At 33.0% G+C, this 22,509-nt stretch overlaps 1 protein-coding gene across 1 annotated transcript; it reads right to left on the bottom strand.

The window, feature by feature from the left end:
* Nucleotides 1-7,764: 7,764 nt before the first annotated feature.
* Nucleotides 7,765-21,240, bottom strand: LOC106474211. The gene is made up of 5 exons (XM_013934902.2): nt 21,109-21,240; nt 17,843-18,037; nt 13,680-13,746; nt 9,457-9,554; nt 7,765-9,128 (listed from the first exon to the last, which is right to left on the bottom strand). Exons 1-5 carry the CDS (start codon nt 21,226-21,228, stop codon nt 8,766-8,768), a joined length of 843 nt encoding a protein of 280 aa, XP_013790356.1. The 5' UTR covers nt 21,229-21,240; the 3' UTR covers nt 7,765-8,765.
* Between the last annotated feature and the right edge of the window lie 1,269 nt (nt 21,241-22,509).

The raw sequence follows: 22,509 nt of genomic DNA, 5'->3' as shown, positions 1-22,509 counted from the left end.
AATATATATATATATATATATATATATCATTATATGAAATCTGTCAGAGGAAACCTAGAAGTGACTTTGAGGACTTGGGTCTGACTTGAAAATGTGGTTTAGACACCAATCCTTTCTGACTTTGTTAAGTGAAGAAGATTTTTTCCTATTTGCTGCAGTATTCAGAAGATATAAACCAGATGTACAAAATCTGTCCAGTCTACTCAATAAAATTCCAGCAAGTTAGAAGTGTGAAAGAAAGAAATTTATTTCTATGTTTAACACTTACATTTGAGACATTCCTTTACTATCTATATTCATTTTACTCTTTTCCAAGAAATTTTATTTTAACCTTTTGTACTACTATACTTAAGATTTGTTGGTTACAATTTTATCTATGAATATCACACCCTTGTTTTTTCTCTATCACAATAATGGCATTTATTTATCAAGTAGAATAACTCAGAGTCTCAAACATAACATTATTAAAAAAGAAAACTGCAGAAGAAACAACAACATTCACATGATTCAATTATTTAATCACTGTCATTTATGAAGTAGAATTTCAACTTCAAAAGAACTCTGTCCCTTCATACAATAATTTCTATTTGGGGTTGAGAAACAAAAATTGTATCACCACAAAAATTTAAACTATGAAATTCTGGTGTAATTTTTGTATTGAAAAGCCATTTAAAAGGTTCTTTGAAAAAGTGTGTTTAAGAGATACACTAATACACGTGCAATAAATGACAATAGTCCTCAATATGTTAACAGAAAACACCTGTACATAAACTAATAAACTATATGTTAACTATGTACTAATCAAAAGTACAACTATCGATCACACATGTTTGTAAATAATGTGACTAATACCAGGTGCCTACAATTCAAAACACTTGGTTATATGAAGACCATTAAGTTACATGCATGTTTAATAAAGCATTTGTTATATCCAGATAAGTTTTCTACAACTATCCCATAACAACAAACAGTCAGTTATGTTGCAGTAATCAGTGTTACAGCAGCTTTTAAAAACCTCATAAATATGGCAACATGCAAGAACTTGAAGTTTAAAAATCCAACACAGAAATAGGATTAACCCAATGTATTTGATCATCAGAAAAGAGAGCATCCAGTAGAAAAGTAAGATATTTTGTTACATGTAAGATATCTGTCCACGGACTGGCCAAAATTGTTAGTAAATACACGATGTGCGTCTATAAATTGGCCAAAAAGTTATTAAACATGTGTTGTGCATCCACAAACTGGCCAAAATTGTTATTAAAGATACTAACCAAACTTTTTATGAAATATATGATGTGTGTCCACTAATTGGTCAAAACTGTTACTAAATATATTATGTAAATTCACTAACTTTACAAGCCAACTAGTAGAACTTACAAGTAATCAAAGAAATGTGAATTCAAAAACCGGTCAGAATTGCTATTAACCAGATTGTGTAAATCCACTGACTGTTCAAACCTATTATTAAACATAATGTATAAATCCAACAATTGTCCAAACTGTTAATAGCTTGGAGTGTGCATCCACGAATTGGTGGAAGATAATGATCATCAAGTATCATATCATGACATTTTAAACTCAAGGTCACTGTTTCTGGATACCCTGTACTTTAACAGGACACTCAGCAGCAATTTAAAACATAAACATAAGTTGTAATGATATATGTAAACTATTAAAATCCACATACTAACTTTACACTTCTGGAAATCTTAGAGATTTTCTTCATATTTTATAGACTTTGAAAAGACACTTGAAGTCATTTTTATGCTTTCACAAAATAATAATAAAATTATTACATGATTATCTGGTCTGGTACAAAAAGAGATCTTCAACTTATAAAAAAACTATATAAAAACTACAACCACCTGAGAAAACATACACTGAAGAGGTTTTTATGAGAGTCAATAAAAAAAGAGATACAGTAAGGCACAGATGATAGTTTAAAAAAATTTTTTTAGTAAAAAAGTCTCATGAAAACATTGTTTTGAGAGTAAGAAAAATAGTCTTTTCATCACATCAGTGGTTGAAAAACATTTAACTCTGAATACTGGCCTCTATGTCTTACATGTTTCCACCATAACAAACATTAAAATATTACACAAGAAAGACTGTTGTAATCATGTTTTGAACATAAATTACACAACAGTAAGAAGTCCCTGCTTTGAAAATCTGTTGTACATCACTTTAAAATACTATTATAGTATCATTTTGTAACATAATTTTAAGATTAGTATCTTTTAAATGAGACTACACATTCTTCAACAGTAGCTAACAGTACATAGAGTTACTCTTTTTGAATTACACAAGTCAAATGATTAAGAATATTTCGCTTACTGGTCAAAAACCTTGTGACGGTAAAGCTGGAATTTTCATGTGATGTAACAATGAGATTCTGTGAAGATAATCTAAATACAGTTTTCTACTAATATAAAAATAGTATTAGATTACTTTCAGATTCAAGATACAAGTAACTCATTCACAGTTTAATCAAATCTAAGGGTGCACGTTTATATTTATAATTATAACATTTTACAGCAACTAAACATACCATTACTACTCAAATAACAGTTCTCTCACAAATTGAAACTGGTCATGTCTAATAATTAAATCATACAAGAATACTGTACATAAAAACAACCATCTCAGAAATTTTAACTTTCCCAACAGACCTATGTTTAGATTCATAAGTTAAGATATTTTGTTAATGTGATACTTAAAAGCCAATCAAACTTGTGGATTGTTTTTAGCATTTAAACAGTATTTATCGTATCTACAGTTGTAGTAAAACTGTCTCATTAGAATGTCTAAAACACGCAGCACTAAGCTACACAGAAATGAGAAAAAAGTACTGTGTGTCAAACATAGCCAGAACTTTAAAGATATATCACATATTGGGTTGATTTGTAACAGAGACCTGTGTTTTGCAAGGTAATATTGAAGTGATGCACTTACTGTAAACATCGAAAATCAACAAAAGTTGCCAATATACATTTTCAGGAACAAAAAACCTTGTTGGTATTTTCATTTTTTAAATTAGTTACATTTTGTAAGTTTAATTCATACTAGATAGCAGTACAGTGAAGCTTAGATATTGAGAGATAAGTTCCTGAAGTATAACATAACAACCCAAATCAATTGCACATGAGTTATTGGTTCCAACTGTTTAATGATTGTGGCTGTTTTGTTTTTCAGACTGTCTCTAAGCTGAGAATTAAGGAAGTGATTACAAAACCTACTGAAAAACAGCCACACTGCACAGTGAGAGATAAGGTTTTTATAGATGAGCATAGTCATGTTTAACTTAATGAAGACAGTATTAAAGACTAATGGGGCTTTAGCGTTACTTCAGAGGCTTTGCATATTAGATTTGTATAAAAATATTAATAATGTAAAGCATATATTAATATAAATATGACCTGTATCCAATAGTTCTACTAGCTTGTATCAAACAGTAGAAGATATAATGATGTTGAGTGAGAACAGGTACACAATTCTTCAAATTACATCTGTTTACTAGAACATTGATTTGATATCCTTTTACAAGGCCTCACCCATACCAGTAGTTATCCAAGTATCTCTCTTTGTTTGATGATATCATTTTCCTCTTTAAATAATTTCAGCTTTTAATTCTGTCTCAAATTACTTTTCCTTAGCCTTTAATTAGTTAGAAACTGTAAACTTGAGTCTTTAACATAAATTTATATAATATATATATTTGCAAGATCTAGACCTAATTCAACGCACGATAAACTTTTTATAGTTCCAACAGATATTAAGCCTAAGCTTATTTAGTTCACTCTATGAGATTAGGTATACTTTTTTAAATATGGATATAAAACATGTATAAATGATAATGTTCTGTATATAACTTCTATCTACACAAATATTCACATTTTATATACACATATATATATATATGTTTTAAAATGTTACTTACATACGCTGAAATTCATCACCTAAAATTTAGCAAATTATATCACCAGTTATAAATTATGTTTAATCCAAGACCTCTGCTATAATCTGATAACTCTTCACTTGTAGATATCATCAGTTTTTCTATTTAAATAATGATACCTGATTGACTTATAAGACTAGGAAACAAACAAAAATAAAAAATTCAACAGTTATTAAGACACTGCTAACATACTATCTCACTTGAAAAAAAAATTTTGCAAGCTGTCGTCACCAAAAATTGAAGCTTTATTTTTTAGCTCAAAATCATTTTGAATTCAATTTCAGGTCAGGTAGAATAATTTGATATTCAGTTGTCCTATATTTTGGGGTTTATTTGCTTTTTTTTTGTTATATCTCAATATTAGAAATAGGTGTACACCAACTGAAGACCACTTAGTAAAAAGTTATGTTTAATATTAATATCTACGGACATGGAAGGGTTAAAGTGCATATGTCATGACCCTTTCAAAATTTAATTAAACTACTATATTATCACTGTATGTTAATAAATTTGGCATCATAACATTGTTTACAATTTTAATTTTAAAAGGAAATATTTAATAGATTCTTAATTTGCATCTCTGAGTCCCTGACATGGTGCTTAGAATACTCATTTACTGATTTTTTCCTCTTTCTTTATAAGAGTTTGAGATCTTTTAACCAATTAGAAAAACACAGTACAGATACTGACAAGCCAAAATATAAAATTTCAAGTTATACCTTCTTGCTTTACTGACATATTACTATTTTTGTTCAACCCACATGATACACCCTTCCCATATGTTCTGTCTATTATAAAAGGTCTATAATTCTTTCAAATATTTTTTTGACACTTTGATAACTAACAGAAGGAGTCTCTTTTAAACTAAGTAAATCAGATGGTTGTCTATTTTGTTCTAGCAGTCAAAGCCAATAGCTGGTGAGGAAAGTGTGATATGTTTAGATTAAAGACGTTGCTCGGAGCAATAATGGAATTTTTTAAACCTATTTATAGGTTAGTCAGAAAGCCTAACAATTTATTATAGTTTTGGGATGTATTCCAGAATGCATATTTGAAAACTACATGAAATATTTTTGGACAACCAACACATCAAGAAAACAAAAAGCCTCACTAAACCACACACCCAAGTGCAAAATGCCTCAAGGCTAAAATGCTAAATTTGTGTCTTTTATGTCATTTTTTTTTATTTAATGATATTTATTTTTTAACAAAAGTAATTGAAACATAAAAAATTAAATAAAAAATGCTTGTGATCTCTATTGGATCAGACTGCCATCTCATGGTGTAATTTCAACATATTTCTTACATGACAATGTATTTCCAATAGATACTCACCTCTTCACATAAAAAGCTATATTCCCCATGCATCTGCCTTAGAGACTTGCATGTCAGTAATCTTTAGGTAACTCCCACCTAATCTCATGAGTTTTCTCATGAATTGCTCTACTGCATAATGATGTTATTATACAGCAAAAGCCCTCCACCAATAGAAGGGCTACACAACCTCTCTGCACTGTAACTGCCTATGCTTTTGCACTCATGAATTTTATTTTAATGCTTGATGAGGCAAATATGTCTAAAGTGCACTGGAAGTGGGAAGGAGGGTGGGAAGTTTGTGAAGAGGTGAACATCTATCAGAAGTACAGTTTTAAGTAAGTAAAATGTTAGCTTCCATGACAATACACACCTCTCACACACACACACAGAAAGCTAGAATCCCACATTAAAATGGTGGAGGGACTGGTTAGAAATTTACTTAGATAAGCTCACTTTAGAAAGCACCAAAGAAACCCCATGGAGTGTGACAGCTGATGGCAGGGTCACACCCATGGGATACCACATCTCATCTTGTCCAGGGTACACTCTTTGCCCTGAATAGAAGGTAGAAATAGGCAAACAAACCCCATGTGTTGTGAGTATGGGTGGAATAAGAACATGGCTGTCAAAGTACTTGGACCAAGAGGTTGGAGAGCCAATATATGTAGTACAGTTGGGGCGTGCACACTTCAATTCTATCATCAGACATTGTTGGACTGATGCCAGCTGCAGGAAGAGTGTACAGAAATTTATGTCATAAAGTATGTCATAGAAAGAGTACATATGTCAACATGACTGAACAGCCATCCAATGCAGGAATAGAGCATGATTTGTGAGTAAATGTTGATCTCAATTCAACTGAACAGGAGATGATTGCAGAAGGAGGGCACGTGTGTATAGTGTGTGCCCAATTTGCCTCTATGGAACAGACACAACTGCAGGAGCAGGGCGTGGGATAGTGGTGTATGCTCACCTTGACTCTACTGGACAGTCGCAGCCTGAAGGAGAAGGGCACAGTCTTGTAATGTGCTCACCTCAACTCTACTGAACAGATGCAGACTACCCGAGGAGGGCATGTGAAGTGTTTCTCCATGTTGTTGGTATAATTATATGAAGAGTGGCCTGTGCTACACTGACAATATCACCACTGCCCCACTTCCCACTGATTGGCACCCCTTGTTCTAGCCCCATCAGTTAGGTCCCAGTCAGTGAGGATTCTCCATGGTTCGCCACCTCACCAGCTAGGAACTGATAAGTGATAAGGGTCTTTCATACTCCACTCAAGAAAAAGGGAGGAGGAATTTGTAATGGGGAGACTCAGAGAAAATGCCTAGATCCCACTGGTCCCATTTTAGCTGGAAAAGTCTTTTACTGGAGACAGTGCAATGGGTGACCACATAATCCAAGGAAGCAGGCAGAGCAACCCCTAGTGCTGGCTTTTTCCATGATAGTCAATGGAATAGAAATGGTCTTGCAGAAACCCCACCTCAACAGTGGGCATATATGGAGCCAGGGTGAATGGTATGTGCACCATCCGTTATCCTGGCTCAATGTGGAATTGTGGGACATAAATTTACCTTGGGAGGCATAACCAGCCACCTGGCAGGACCTGGTAAGCAAATGCCATAAACCAAAGGGGAATGTACTCACCTGTCTAAAGGCTGTGGGTAGACTGTAGGATGGCAAACTGAGGCAGGCAGTAACCTTAAAGAGACAAGGCAGCCAGATGGTGAGGAGCGTGGATGATGAAATTATGCAAGGTAGTCCACATGCGAGCTTTAAGGATCTCCTCCAGTGGCCATTGGAAACAAGCAGTGAGAGAATTAGAGAGGAGACAAATCTGATGGTAGGAAATGCAGAACATCTATGAGCAACTACACTCTATGAGTAGGCCAGACCTATAAATAGGCAGACTCTCCCTATAAAGGTAGAAGGAAATTTGTCCCTGGAGGAAGACGAATCCCAGGGAATGTACAGTTGAAGATGGAAACCCTGAAAGTGGGAAGTACAAGCTAAGTAGCAACAAACAGCAGGAATAATGTCATTATGCAGTAGTGCAATTCACAAGAAAACTCATGATATTAAGTGGGAGTTGCCTAAAGGCTAGTGGCATGCAAGTCTCTAAGGCAGACTCGTGGGGTGGGGAAGATAGCTTTCTGTGTGTAGAGGTGTGTATCGTCTCGAAACTAATAGTTTGTTTACTCTTAAACTCTCACTTTTTTACACCAATTAGATATGGTTTAAAGAATAATAAAATTAAATAAAAGCATCTGTGAAAATGAGGCCTGAAGCTTTTAGAATAATAATTCTAATTGTTTGCTATAATCTGCATTCTAGAAATCAGTCATTCTAGAAAAAAAAAAGTAATTTTTGATTTTAATTCATATTTTTCAGCTTTTGACTCACTATACATTGATGATTTTGCTACAGTTAGTGTTAGGGTAGAGAAAATAAGAAATAAAGTATAAAATTTTACTAAAACGAAATTTTGACATTAATTAAGGAGGTTCTAGAGGTGATGAAAATGAAATACGAAACTGTAAGATGAAAAGCAGTATTCTTATTCTTAGCATAAAAGTTGCCTTTCACTCAAGACTGATTTAGTAAAGAGTTTATAAATTTACAGAAAAATCTTTAGTAAAAATATTTTCTTAAAAATCTGATTTTTTGTATACAACAAACTTGTAATGTTTTCTAAAAACTTGCTAAACTTTGTGAAGATACACTTAGTACATTCAGTGTTATGTGTCTAATACCATGTTTATATGGTGGTTACAAAGTCAATTAAACTGACCTAGCCTGTCTACATAGGGTTAGCATAAATTATTGCTACTATTAACAACAGATTTTATTTTTGTTGATATCAGTGTTTAGAAGCTTTTGGTGAAAACATTGCAAAACTTCTAAATTCAATAACATTTATAATGTTAATAATGCTCAAATGGTAATATTTGTAACAAAAATATTTATGATTTATAATAAAAAGAATAACAAAACTGATTTATTAATGATTATCATACTTGTTGTCTCACTCCGAGGAGGTCTCAGTGAACATTGTGTCAAGCCTACATAAGCTAATAGATCTATTTAAAACAGAATAATCAGTATGGTAGAGGCATATGGTGCAACTGTATTATAAGATTTAATTTCTAGTTTGGGGAATATTGTTAATTTCTTACACTGAACCTTATTTTATGCTGTTCAAAAGCCTGAATCCCAATTTCCCCAAAACTTGTAAACCAGTTGTTCAGTTCTTATTCTCACTTCTATCAGTGAAAAAAAAAAACTAAAGTATGATAATTGTTTGTTTAGACATAATAATTTAACATCTTCCATAAGTAAATACATCTTTACATTCTAAATATCTTTTTTTTTGTTACAACTGTGCAACAAAAAATGATAGAACAATAGCCTTAAATATTATTTGGAACTTTAGTAGCACACTGTGCAGTTTCATACAGATCCTGTGCAAGTACTTCATCAAATAACTTCAAAATCTTTCCCAATCCTGGGGCTGAATATTAACTTCAGATGTCTCTGAAGTATCCCTACTCTGCTGAGCCAAATCATTAGTCGTGGATGTCACAGAACCATTTTCAACCATGTTGGGCTCTGTGTCATATGTTGTTAAGAAGGTATCATCAGATAATTGTGATTTGATGCCTGTAGTGGCACTTCTGGTAGTCATCTGGATGTCTCCACCATCCCCTGATAAAACATTTGGACCAACAAGGGACTGCTCATTTGCCAGGGAATTTTTACCTGGAGGTTTGACTTCAATACTACTCAGCTGCTCTTCCATTTGCTTCCAGCCAACATTTTCTATGTCTTCTATCTTCTTCTCTTCCTCCTTCTGCAAGGTTAATATTTCTCAATTATGCATTTTTTTTAATGAAATCAAAACAGATCATTATACAATTTTCCAAAAATATATCTATTCACATTTGACGCAAATATAATACTTTATGACTGTATTTCTTATTTTCTTGTATTAGTTTGACCTTTTGCAGGATTATTTAATCTTGTCTTTTGAATATTGCTTTTTTGTCACATTTTAAATTTGAAGGATACATATTTTGTACTTTTTGCAATATTTGGTGTCTATCAATTTCAAAATAAGAAAAACCTCAACTACAATTATTAAACAAAATGTTAAGTGAGATAAAAACAACTAAACTTGCCTCTTCTAACATTTTCTGATATTCTTCCAATTCATACTGGTACTTTGGTGAGGTGATTCCAAAGAAATATGCAAGCTTTTCACCAAGAAAATCACATCCTGAAAGAGAGAAAAATGCTCATAATGTTGAAATTTGGTTAAGAAAATGTAGGAACTATACAAACTAACTTTCATAAAATCCAAAATATTACTAGTCTGCAAGTTTGTCCATTAACAAAAATATATTTCAGACAGTCATATATGTTCCTAACCATCTTAATAAATTCAAAATATTCTTATTAAATACATTTATACTTATTTACATGTATAAGTACAACAAAACATACATATTGTGCATCAACTTACTATCAGCATATCAGAAACTATTTGATATCAAATTCCTATTGGAGAGTTTACAAACGTTCTAGCCTCTTTTCAAAATGTTAAGGTTTGTCTGACTTGCAACAAAATCTTGTGGTTAAATAAATAAAAAACCCAATTAACTATGTAATTTTGAACTTCAATCCAAAAAATATAAAATTTGAAGCAATTACTTTAAATTAAAATTTAACAAGTGTTTATTTGAATAACTTTATTCTAATTTTTATATCAGTAGCACTTACCTGAGTGTCTGTTGATTTTACCAAACTAGGTTTCATATATACAGAAATACTTTTATAAAAGTTAAATTTTTCCTGTTAGAAATTAGAAGAAAAAATGCAACAAGTAAAAGCTGACAACATTCAGATAAAACACAAGTCATATTTCTATCCTTATTTTGTTTTGTAAATAGTATTGTGACATATACTTATCAGATGATCATATATTACATGACCCAAAATTAAAATATCTGTCCAGTATAAGTACTGATTTGAGACAATAACTAGATCTTTATGATAAAAAGAAAAATGTGTGTATCTAAAAGTTGTTTTATATTCTATTAACAAGTAATCCTAGATATGATTTTTAATAAAGATAAAAACAATCAACAATGACTTAATCTGTCACACATTCTTCCTTCTGATATACATAACTGATAATCAAATGTTGTATAAGTCTGATTCTGTACATGCTATTCAGCAATTGTTTTTACTGATTTGCATGCTTTTTTTAAGTACCCATGTTTTCTGAGTGGTATTTCTTGAGTGTATGTAAATAAGTGTATTTGTATACAATGTGTCAATCATTAATAACCATGATTTACTTGAAAATATATGCAAAAAATACATATGCTTAAAAATTACTATAGTTTTTTAAAGTTATTTTTTAATTTTTAGACTTGGAAATATTTCTCTTAAACTCTCTGAGCACAGTAGGTCGAAGTGCACATGTTACAACATTTGTACAGAGTTACATTAAAAATTTAATTCAACAACTATATTATCAGTATATATCAATAAATTTGGCATCAAAAAAGTGGTTTATAATTCAAATATTGATACTGTATAAGATCTTATTTCTTAATTTCAAAAGGAAATATATAAATACATTTTCAATCTTCACTTCTTTTTATAATGTGACACTTTTTCACTCAGAATTGCCCATTTCAGTTTGTCTTCTACTACTGTATGACCTATCTTTCTGTGGAACTTCACACTTATCCCCAAACTAAAATATCAACTTGTAGCAACAAAGCATTTTACTATACAGAGATATAAGCAATAAACTGAAGGCCTCATCTAATGTCCTTCCAATTACATTCCATTTTCAAGAAATCTTATTAATTGTCTCTGAAATTTGCTACTGGATTACTCATAATTAACAAAAAAAGGGAATATTTCAATTTACTGAATGTGATGGGCTGAAACCATTGGAATAAAGAGTTTTAAACATTTTGCTCATTGCCTTTCTTTAATAGATTGGAACTCTGCTTGACCAGAATAGGAAGAAAGCTCTATGTGAAGAGAGTCTTGACCATCCTGCAAGAAACTGGACAAGTCTCATGTGTGAAGCCAGAGTGGTGACATGACTGGATGGAAGAGAGAAGTACTAGGATGAAAAAGAAGGGAGTAAAAGAGTGAGTCAGAAGGCTCAGAGGAAACCACAATTGAGCCAGCCAATAGGGCAACTTCAGAAGGACCCACTCAAGAAGTGTCTCAAATGAGGGAGGAGATGAATGAGGGGGGGGGGGAAGCACAAAGGAATAGATTATATCATTCCTGACTGAATACATCCACTGGAAATGCCGATGGATGTAGAATAGGAGACCTAAATATGGGTAACTTGTAACTGTCATACGTGGCAAAGGCATTAATGTGAGGATGCCCAGACAATCAAAAGACATAAGGATTGAGAGACCGCTCTAGAAAAGGGATCATGAGAAAGGTTCCATTGACCATACAGAATCTACAGTAAAAGAAGCATGTGAGCACAACCCAAGGAATAAGAGATTCCAAGGAAGCCCGAGTCCCCAATAACTAGAGAACCTCTTGTGCACAAAGTGAAGGAGAGGATAAAGCTGTGGAAATCAAACACTCCATGGCCCACAAATGAAGTGGAGAAGGCTGTGACCTGCTGAGATTGGAAGTGAAGAAAACATTCAATTAAACCAGATGCTGGGTGGGTGTGAGATGAGACTTCTCCAGCTTGACTAGTCAACCTATTTGTTGTTGTTGTTGTTTATTGTGTGCCTTCAATCATCACAGTTATGGCTTATGATTGGGATTCCACCATTATATGGATGACTGGCTTCTTTTAACTCCATCCTAACAGGACTCCTCTAACCATACTCTTTGGGAGGTGGCTCATCTGTATGGGGCTTACACCAGGCCAAAAGAAGAGTTCTGAACTGATAAACTCAACCGTGAGCAAAAAAAGAAACATTTTAACACATGAATGCCAAATTGAGAAGTTATGATTGAAAATTCAATATATAGGGAGCCAGCAGTGCTAGGAAAAGATGTCACACTCCTATTGGTGAAGGGTTGTCTCATGCTCATTTGCATGCAGCAATATCACATAGAAACACATGAGATTAGATGGGAGCCTCAAAGCTAGTGGTGAGCAAAAAAAATTCACATAAAGAGGGCAGCACTGAATTGGGAAGCTAGATGTAAGTAGAGGTTACATATTGTATTTGAAGTATATTTTCATGATTACATTGTGGTTAATCTCTTATGAACAATAAATGTTTCTAATTTTTTTTTACAGATCTATGAAAATGATGACTGTTTACCTTCTATATTAACTATGACAATTTAAAAGAGTGATTGTGTGGCATATTGGTAACTTACTGCTGCTGAACTTGTGTCTTTTATTTTTCATTATTGAAATGTTACAATTTAAAAATACATGATTTAAACGTTACAAATGTTAACAATCTTTGAGTACATAATACAGCATTATATGTATTTAGTAACATTCTATAACTGACTTTGCTAACATGTAATGACCCTCAATGTTTTAGTAACAGTGCTTTAAATGATCCCATCAATTATGAAAAAAATGGGAAAGCTATTTATTAACTTTTCAAAAGTATGTACTGTAAATGTTAAAGGTATAATAAAAGTGGGTGCATCAAATAAACAGCAATAGAACAGCCTACCACTAAGAGCTCTAAGTAAAGCATGCTTTTTCAAAAGCTTTAATTTTATAATGTCATTGATATATATATATAATATATACATGTAAACAACAAATCCAAAAGGTTATGTGCTAATGATACTTATAAAACCTGATTATCTTGAAGCTTTCTCAGAAAGTAAACTTTTTTTTCTTCTGAGATGGATTTTGAATGAACATCTAACTTTCAAAAGGGCTCAGCTAATAAAAGAGATACACACACACAAAAAAGTATCAGCTTTGGATCAGTCACAGAGTTATGTGAGACTTTTTACTAATATAGTGTTTGTAGTACTTTTATATTTAGTCACTAACAGAATGTATTACAAAAAAGCAGCCTACCAACTAAGGACAGAAGGTACTACAAAGAAGCAGCCTACCAACTAAGGACAGAAGGTACTACAAAGAAGCAGCCTACTAGCTAAGGACAGAAGGTACTACAAAGAAGCAGCCTACTAGCTAAGGACAGAATGTACCACAAGGAAGCAGCCTACTAGCTAAGGACAGAAGGTACTACAAAGAAGCAGCCTGCCAACTAAGGACAGAATGTACCACAAGAAAGCAGCCTACCAACTAAGGACAGAAGGTACTACAAAGAAGCAGCCTACTAGCTAAGGACAGAATGTATTACAAGAAAGTACCATACAAGCTAAAGACAGTTTGTAGTACAAAAAGGCAACTTACCAGCTAAGGTTCGACTCCCCATCCACCAGGCCAGGTACCATAAGTACGGAATCCATGCCATTTGTTTCTACAAATGAAATTAATTACCACAGAAGACTAAGAAAAGTGTGTATGCCACATAATTTAAACTGCATGTCATTACAGAAAATATTATACATTTTTAACGTTTCACTAATTTAATAAAATTAAAATAAATAAACTTATCTAAAATGTCTAGCATTATTTTCACTAACTTTTTTTCTGAAATTTCAATATTTTACACACTATCATTATTATATACAACCAACAGTATCAGTGGCAATATGAAGTAAAAATATCACCTTATCATACTTACAACCAACACATCTAGAATTAGAAAATTATTAAAGGTATTATGAAAGAATACATGTTCTATAAATAAATCTCATATTATGGCAATATTTGTAACACTTTCACCTGCTTTATGTATAAAAATTACAAATATATCACCAAACTACTCATAAAAGAAATAAAAGTTACTGCAACTTACTCAAAATTAAAAAAAATAACAATGATTAAAGGCTACTTGTTATCTTAACATATAACAGTAAACATTCATTGGCCCCAGTTAGTGGCACTGTCCCTCCCTTAATGTATAAAAGTAACAGTAAACATTTACTGAACCCATCTGGATAAAGCACTAGGGCCAAACAAGGTTTTATAGGAGGTAAAAGATTACATATGTGAGCTTCTGTCTTTTATTTGTGATGAGTCAATATAAAGTTGGTAAGTGCCTAAGTCCACTTAGGGAGAGAAGACTTTCAGTTGGAATTTATTACAGACCACCAATGACCCCGATCAAATTAATGATATATAATGTAAGAAAGCTTTTAGTTGCAATTTGTTAGAGACCACCAGATAAAACTGACAAAATTAATGAGAAACTTTATAATGAGATTAAGATTTGGTGAATAGCCAGGACAAAGATGGTAGGTCATTGATAAAGCTTCACTTAACTGAAGATAGACCACCCTTGGAAAACCAGATGAAAAAGGAAGTGAGATAAAGTAGAGTCAGAAACCCTGGAGGAAATGGGAGGCAAATGGCCAGCATTGCTAAATCATTAACTTGTGTTTATAAATTGCAAAGGTGGATGGCTGATAAAAGTGAGCAAGAACATAGGCTACTTTGTGAGAAAACCCTGCCTATATTGAAAAGGACTGGACAAAAGCCATATAAAAAGATGAAGAAGTAGAACACCTGAGGAAACTTGACATAAAAAATACCTCCAAAACAGATGAGATAAAGGCCTCAAAAATACCAAGAGGTGAAAGAGAATAAATCACGACTGAGCTGGCTAAAGAGAGGTAAAAAGAAGAATTTAGCAAGGAATGACGCGAGTTAAACAGTACCCTTGAAACAACTGAAGGGAAGGTTAGGCATACAGAAAGAGAATGAGCCAAACAATACTTAGAGGGAATATGTCAGGGCCATGGAGTCTGGGACTGGTGATTAAAAAAGCTGAAGCTCGGCATAGAGGGGAGTCACAAATGCATTGATAAGAGGACTCACAATGTGAGAAAGAATCCACAAAAACAATAGAAGATATAAAGACCATTTTGTCAGAAAGATTTAGTCTGGGCAAGACAGGCATCTGCCACTAAATTCAATTCCCAGAACATGGAAGGCAACAACCAGGTACTGTTGTCATTAGCTCAAAAGCGGTGCTAGAGAACAAGAAAGCAGAGGTTCCAAGAGTAAGTACCTCCCTGATGGTTGATGTAAGAAGCTACAGTGGAGTTGTCAAAATAGAAGAAAACAGAATGTCCAGAAAGCTATAACAAAAGATGGTGGCAGGTCTATTGAACTGCTTCATCTCAAGGACATTGATATGAAAAGGTTGCTCCACAGAAGACCAAACATAAAAAATGGTGAAGGTATTCATAATTGCACACCAAATAGCTAAGGAGGTATCTGTGAACAGGCATAAATCTGGGTTGGATTGGAAAAAGATGGATGCTCAGAGCCATGTGGAAACACTTGAGCCAACAGTAAAGAGTGAAAAGATGGAGGTAGAATGACCAGACTCCCAAAGAACAGGACTAGGAAATGCCAAATGTCTATATAGTAATGGAAATGTAGGCCCAATGAGTGTATTCTCCATGTGAAAGCCCTAAGGACTTAGTTTAAAGCAGACAAGTGAGGGTCCTAAAAGACAAAAGAAGCTCCTGAGAGAAAACCTATACTCCCAGAGGTTTCCTGAAAAGTTATTCCAAAGGTGGACAAAATGTAACAGCACAGCCCTCACAAAACCAAAGCTGAAGGGTAGTTCCAGAAACAACTGATCACTGAGCCTCATGATGATTGGCCTCTTGGGAAGGGGTACACCATGAAAATGCCATAGGATGAGGGACTCTCCAAAACACATGCACATGAAAAAAAGGATATAATTAGATTTTTCTAACATGAAATTGTGGGATTCTAATTCCAGAAAATCAGGCATCCCAATAAAGCAAATTCCAGAAACAAAGAAAGCAAATGAATTGAACAATATCTAAAGATGAAAATATGGCAGCATAAATAATAGGTTAGTGCAACATTTCCCAATAAAGCTGTCAAGTAGTGATACAGAATGTAGAGCCTCAGAAGGAAAGGGTAAAAAAAGACAGCATGCTAAGAGGTTGAGTAAACAAAAGACACAGAAGAGCTGATTGAGTGTTAAAAAAAAGAGTCAAGTAGGAGAAGAAGAAGAAAATCCCCAAGATGTGAGAAGAAATTCCAGGGATAAGAATGCTAGAAAAGAGGAAGAGTTCCAACTACAGGCTACAAGGAATGAGTCTTAAGTTTGAGAAAGATATGGCAACTGAAAATAAACAAGGAATAAAGACAAAAAGAATCTGCAATAATGCAACAATTAACAAGGGGGGAAGAAGGGCAAAAAATTTTATGAGACAAGGTGTGTGCAAGAGGCTGACCCAAGGACCAGCAAAACAACTGCAGAAAAAAGAATAAATGTCACAAGCCTAAGTTATCAGAGTAGTAAAAAACAAAGGTGGGTGTTACCTTATCCTCATAAGGAATAGAACCAGATGCAAAGGAAGCTTGTGGGAAGAGCTGGTCTAAAATTCTCAAAGCCAAGAAAGGCTTAGCAGAATTTACAGAAGCAGGAGTTTTGGGTCTGATATGAAGAATGTAGGATAGGATGGAACCAACCACATGATGTACAATGGTGGTAGCATTGCTCACTGTCTGAGTAACTCCAACTGCCATTTAAAAAATATAGGGCAACTCCAATGGAGAAAAGTTTGGGCTGAATTCATGGAAAGTAGTAATATTATGTATTATCATTTATTTGTTTTTTTTATTTTCTACAAGTGTTTTAGTAAGCCCATTATGTCTTTGGTATTTAGGCTTTGGTTATTTTCATATTGACAAAATTAGACTAAATATTGAAACCTGAACACTGGGTTAATGACAATGGGGAATATTCCTATCAAAACACCATATCGCAGACTGTAACATAAATGAAATTAATGTAACAAAACATAATAATTTGTGTAAGTACCTCTAACTGAAATTCTCCATGGTTGATTCACAGCAGATAGCCTAGTATGTAACTTTGTACTAAAACAAACTAACTGAAATCAACTTTAAAAATTGATATCTTTCTTTCTCAAAATCAAGAAAAATGACACTTCATATATTAACTAAGAGTTGAAATAATAAGTACAAACTTTCTGTAATTCTTAATGAAAAAAAACATGACTGAATACTGCAGTACCAAGTAAAAACTGAGCTTTTGGCACATTATTAAAAGCTCAAGAGAAGTATTGCACATGGAAGATGTGTCCCCTTCCAATGGGTGGAAGGTTATAATTTAATGCTGATTGCATCATAGACTAGCACAGTACATGTTATTATGTGTAGGGGTGGTAGTTTCATTCAAAGGCTAGATGCATGTGCAAATATTTTTGGTAGTTGTTTGAGGCATTAACAATGTGGTCTGTTGAGAAGCTACTGGCATTTCTGAATTAAGTATTCACAGTGCTGAACTAACTGGTTGACATTACTTATTAATTAACTAACAAACTCATTACTGAAAAACTCACTCTAATAAACTTATTCAGTAATTCTAAACAAGCTTATTTATAGATATATGGCTCAAATATCATAGGCTACAACAACACTAAGAACACAGTACTTACTGTATCCAGCAATGCTGTGGAATCTGTTACATCTTCAACTTCTTCTCCATCATCTGTGCTGTACTCTTCTAAGACACCATCACTAAAATGAAGAATTCTCCTGGGCACCTTTGTGTTTTTGTTTATTTTCTGACTTGTGTCTAAAGAGACCTCTGTAAACACAAGGTCTTTTTTCTCTTGTGCCTCATCTTTGTTCTAAGAATAAGATTATATCTTTATCATGAACTGTAGAAGTAGTAAAGTTTTCAAAACACTAAGCAGTATCAAATGTTATGAGTGCCATGTTTTACAGATTTTGGGGTATACCAAGTACAGCATTTCAATTATAAAGGATAAACTTACATCTACAGACAAACACAGTTGACAGGATCCACATTTTTATCAGATTATATAAACACATTTAGTACTGTATAGTATATATACAGTTGCTACAAATAAATCCAAAAAATTTTAAATCTAAAATATTAATCAACCTTATTAACTACAACAATCCCCATCAAACTTTAGTGTCAAGGTAAGACCAAGTACAAATTTCAGGCTGTTGATATACTTTTATCAAGTTGGATGACAAGAAACCCACTTTGGGACAATAAAGTTTGGAGACAGATTGAATTGGTAATGAAGAAAACTTTATTAAAAGTTTAATAAAGTAGCAAATGTACAACATTTTGACAAGGTTTTGTCATCACCAAGTACAAGTAACTTATATAGATGCAGGAATATATACATACTGTATGGAACAGAGGTCGTTACACATTATTTTATAAAAGGGATTGGCATTGTGTGATTTCACACAATTTTTACTGTGTAACAATTTTAGTTTATGGCCAGATTTTTGTGTGAATCTGAAGTCAATAGGAATTTTATGTTTAATGGCAAGTTTTGTTCAAGTGTGAATTATATATTTGAAGTTATTTCAGGGATAAATAGTAAACTGCAGTGCAATTCTGTGTAGTTCTTTGGGTTATTAGTTTCAGTTTTGTTCATGAGGTGCAATTAGAGGTTTTTGTTTTGGTAGTTGTGTGGAAAAGTCTTGAAGCTGTTTTTATAAGGCTTTTTAGTGGATTGACTTTTTGCTTGATTTCATCTGTGTGTCAGATCCAATAATGTTGATATTAACAAAAGCTAACTGCTTGTTTTCATGTTCGATAGGGAATTTAATGTTGGGGTGAATGGAATTTGGGTGTTCAGTAGTGAAGTGAAACCAGGAAAATAGTAATCAACATATCTGTACTAAATTACTGATATAATACATTGCCATACATATTTTGCTTTATACATGTTTACCTTGGGGTATCACCTGTCAATGACCCCCCTGCCCAAGTTATACTACACATCATGATACTGTGTGACATAGGCAATGTTTAGTGATGTATATTCTGTTTTATGATGAACAAAAGCAAAATTACTGATAAACTGTTATTTTAAATAATTATTATAACATGTAATTACTTTTGATAATTAATTGAATAAATATAAGTACAGATATTAAATTAAAATAAAAACTAACCAAAACTGTAGATTTATTCTATCTCTGAACTGTTAAAATTTAACAAAATAATCAAACTGTTTTATTTTGCTTTGGCATATTTTAAATCATTCCTACACAAATACATCCTACTGTGACTACTGTCATGGGGACCATTTTATTAATGCATTAAAATTTGTAAGATTGAACTTCATGGAAACAGCTTCTTTCTCAATAGTAATTTGTCAAGGGCTTTTAGGCTGTAGTAAAATGATCTTCCATGACATTAAGGAAACCAAAACAAAGCCTTGTCCTGAGCTCTTATACACTGTTTAGGCAGAAATCTAGCTACTGTTTACATAATCTATTATAGATATATTCATTACAATTAATGGTAAACAAAGAAACTGATATGGGCAAAATAAAGTTTATGCATAAAATATGCACACTGATTTCCTAAATGTGCCAGAATTAACCTGTATGTGATTTTTTGGAAGGATAATGATAATTTACTTTTTTTCCGTGTCCTAGAAGCATAACTGAATCATAAGATTCACTGGTTTTTGTCCATAAAATAACATTTCTTAATATTTCCTTGGCCAAAAAAGCAAAATATAAAATTCACTGACTTTTCCTGGTCTCCCTAACTCATGAGAACCATGTGATTCTAGAGGGAAAACAAGTGGTTGGCAGCATCCACCACCTTTTTTTTTGTTTGTTTTTGGTGGTGGTGAACTGCTAATTAGAAGGAAAATAACTCTCTGTCAACATAAGACACCTACTTTATTATTATCATTGGTGGTGGTGGTGAACTGTTGACTAGAAGAACAGCAAATGGATAACATACCAGCCAATCTTTTTTTTAAGGCTTGTATGTTCCATGATTTGAAGAACACTGTGCAAATTATTTATTAATTAAATGTGATCAATTAATGGGGACATCAATTAATCACTCAGGAAATTCCACTACTTGCCTGTGGGCTGCCTTGTAAAGATAGTGGTCACATGAGAGACAAGCATGTGTTCAACATTTTAATATTCTGGCAAGTAGATGGTGTAACATTCAACCTACTACTAGTGCAGACACTTACAGTGGGTTTCCAGCCTATCATTCATGTTACCTTTTCTTTTTAATTCACAGTATCATTAATACATTACTTAGATATTTCAAAATGTACTTATACTCTTGCAACAATGTGTTTATATTTTATCTTTAAACTTACATGAACAGCTCCTGTTTTTTTAAAAGCCACACCTTAAGCTTTAAAATAATTTTACATCAAAATGAAATATCCCAGGCTTAACTGCCATGATTATTATAATATTAGTAAAAAGTTATATTGTGAACAGTACAGTAGAGGTCAAAAGCTCCACAGTATTAGTAAGATTACAGAAAAAGTTATATTGTGAACAGTACAGTAGAGGTCAAAAGCTCCACAGCATTTGTAAGATTACACAGTAACATAAAATTGATATCCACACTCTCTAACAAGTTACACTTACACTAATATTATACTAGGGTTGAAAAATGAAGTTCAGAAACGCCGAGATTAAAAGAAGCTTTCTATACTTAAACAGAGAAAACTTCAGTATTTTTTGTATTACATACTGATATTACTATTGAGTACTAGTAGTAATTTACCGAGTACTTGTCTTAGTCACTTCTAAGTTCTAGTTCTACTGTTATTGCTTAGGGCTAGGAGCAGTATTAGTATTACAATTAGTACTAGCCAACACTTGAACTGAATTTGAGAACTCTATCTTTTAACTATTAGTATTACAATAATTTTCACTTTACCTCTTCGTGACTATTTATTTTAACCAGTACTGGCTCAGCAGTTTCTGTTTCAAGTTTGATATCTTGAACAGATAGTATTAAGTCTGTTTTTATTTGATTATTTGTTTCTGTGGTTGCCATGTTTACATTCCAATGAAAGCGTCCTCTGTATTCACATTATATGATACTTAAATTTATAATTTAAAAACAACAAGAGACTTATTGGTCCATTTACTTTAGGCCGTCCTATTTATTGTACCAAACTAAACCTTAAACAATAGGGAATCCTCAGTAGCTGCGGCACTTGAAATTCTTTTAGGCGGGATTATAGTAAACTAATCTACGAGACCTTTTTTCTTTTTATTAGCTATATTTTTGTGCGCCGCAATGCCAAGCATGAGGTGCGTGTATTCCCGATTCGATTTTATTACTCATCTGGTTTTTTACCAGCCTACTCTCAAGTTGAAGTTTATTTAGGTAGGATTAGAGTAAATTAATTTATGAGACCTTGTGCTTGGTCAAATACATCAATTGAAAGAGTTTGATCTTCTGAATCCAAAACTGTAATTAGATCTTAAATCGGTTAAGAAATGACTGAGTATGAATTAAAAGCTTGTATTTGAAAAACAAAACAAAAACAACTCAGAGCCGTTCTATTAGTCGCAGCTAAAAAAAATATCAAAGCCAGCCCACCACATCTGAAGACAACACATTCAAAAGCCCAACGAACCTGTTAGCAAAATAATATTATCTGAGATGAAGGTGACTCATTCCCTGCCAGAATTCATATTTATGTCTCTAAATAACTACAATCCTTACCATTACCGTATATACTCGTGTAATAAAAGAATTTTTGTGACCAGTTTTTTAAGCTGTAATTTAGTGGTCGACTTTTACACGCGTAATACTTTCGAGAGGTTGAAATGCATACTCAATAAGAGCCCACAAAACATGAAACAAAACTTCAACTAACATAAACGAGAATGGAGAACAAAAAATCATTTTTAATTTTTTATTTACAAAAAAGGGTAAAATGAAAACAGACATTATTTTATAAATAGAATAATCAGATTTTTTAAATAAACATGTTACTGATCTATCTACTAGTAATAATAGCACCCTTACCTTAGAGTACTGTTAACGACAGCGAAAGTCACGTGACGCTGGTAACATCTGATGAGATTCTCGAAGAATCGTGAATTGTCCTGGCAACTCTAGTCTGTTCCAGCACCCTCTTTTTTTAGTATATAAGCCCAGCAAATAAAGCGAGATGAGGATGGCAGATAGATAGATATAGCGACAGATAATAGTGACGGTAATATAAAGTGTGTGTTTTGTTATCGAGATGCAAACGTATTAACTGTGGAAATTCTGTGTATTATAAAGTTCTATCGAGAAAGAATAAACTAATTTTAATTAAGA

The sequence above is a fragment of the Limulus polyphemus genome, unplaced genomic scaffold (assembly GCF_000517525.1).
Source record: "Limulus polyphemus unplaced genomic scaffold, Limulus_polyphemus-2.1.2 Scaffold6951, whole genome shotgun sequence".
Taxonomy (NCBI): domain Eukaryota; kingdom Metazoa; phylum Arthropoda; class Merostomata; order Xiphosura; family Limulidae; genus Limulus; species Limulus polyphemus.
The sequence above is the reverse complement of the archived record's forward strand: the minus strand, read 5'-3'. Positions and strand labels throughout refer to the sequence as shown.

Coding starts and splice junctions, on each gene's coding strand:
- LOC106474211 (XM_013934902.2), bottom strand. CDS start 21,228: ATGGCAACCACAGAAACAAATAATCAAATAAAAACAGACTTAATACTA. Junction 13,747..17,842: donor CCACAGCATTGCTGGATACA/GTAAGTACTGTG, acceptor TTTCATTTGTAG/AAACAAATGGCATGGATTCC. Junction 9,555..13,679: donor GGGGAGTCGAACCTTAGCTG/GTAAGTTGCCTT, acceptor TCTCTCTTTCAG/GATGTGATTTTCTTGGTGAA.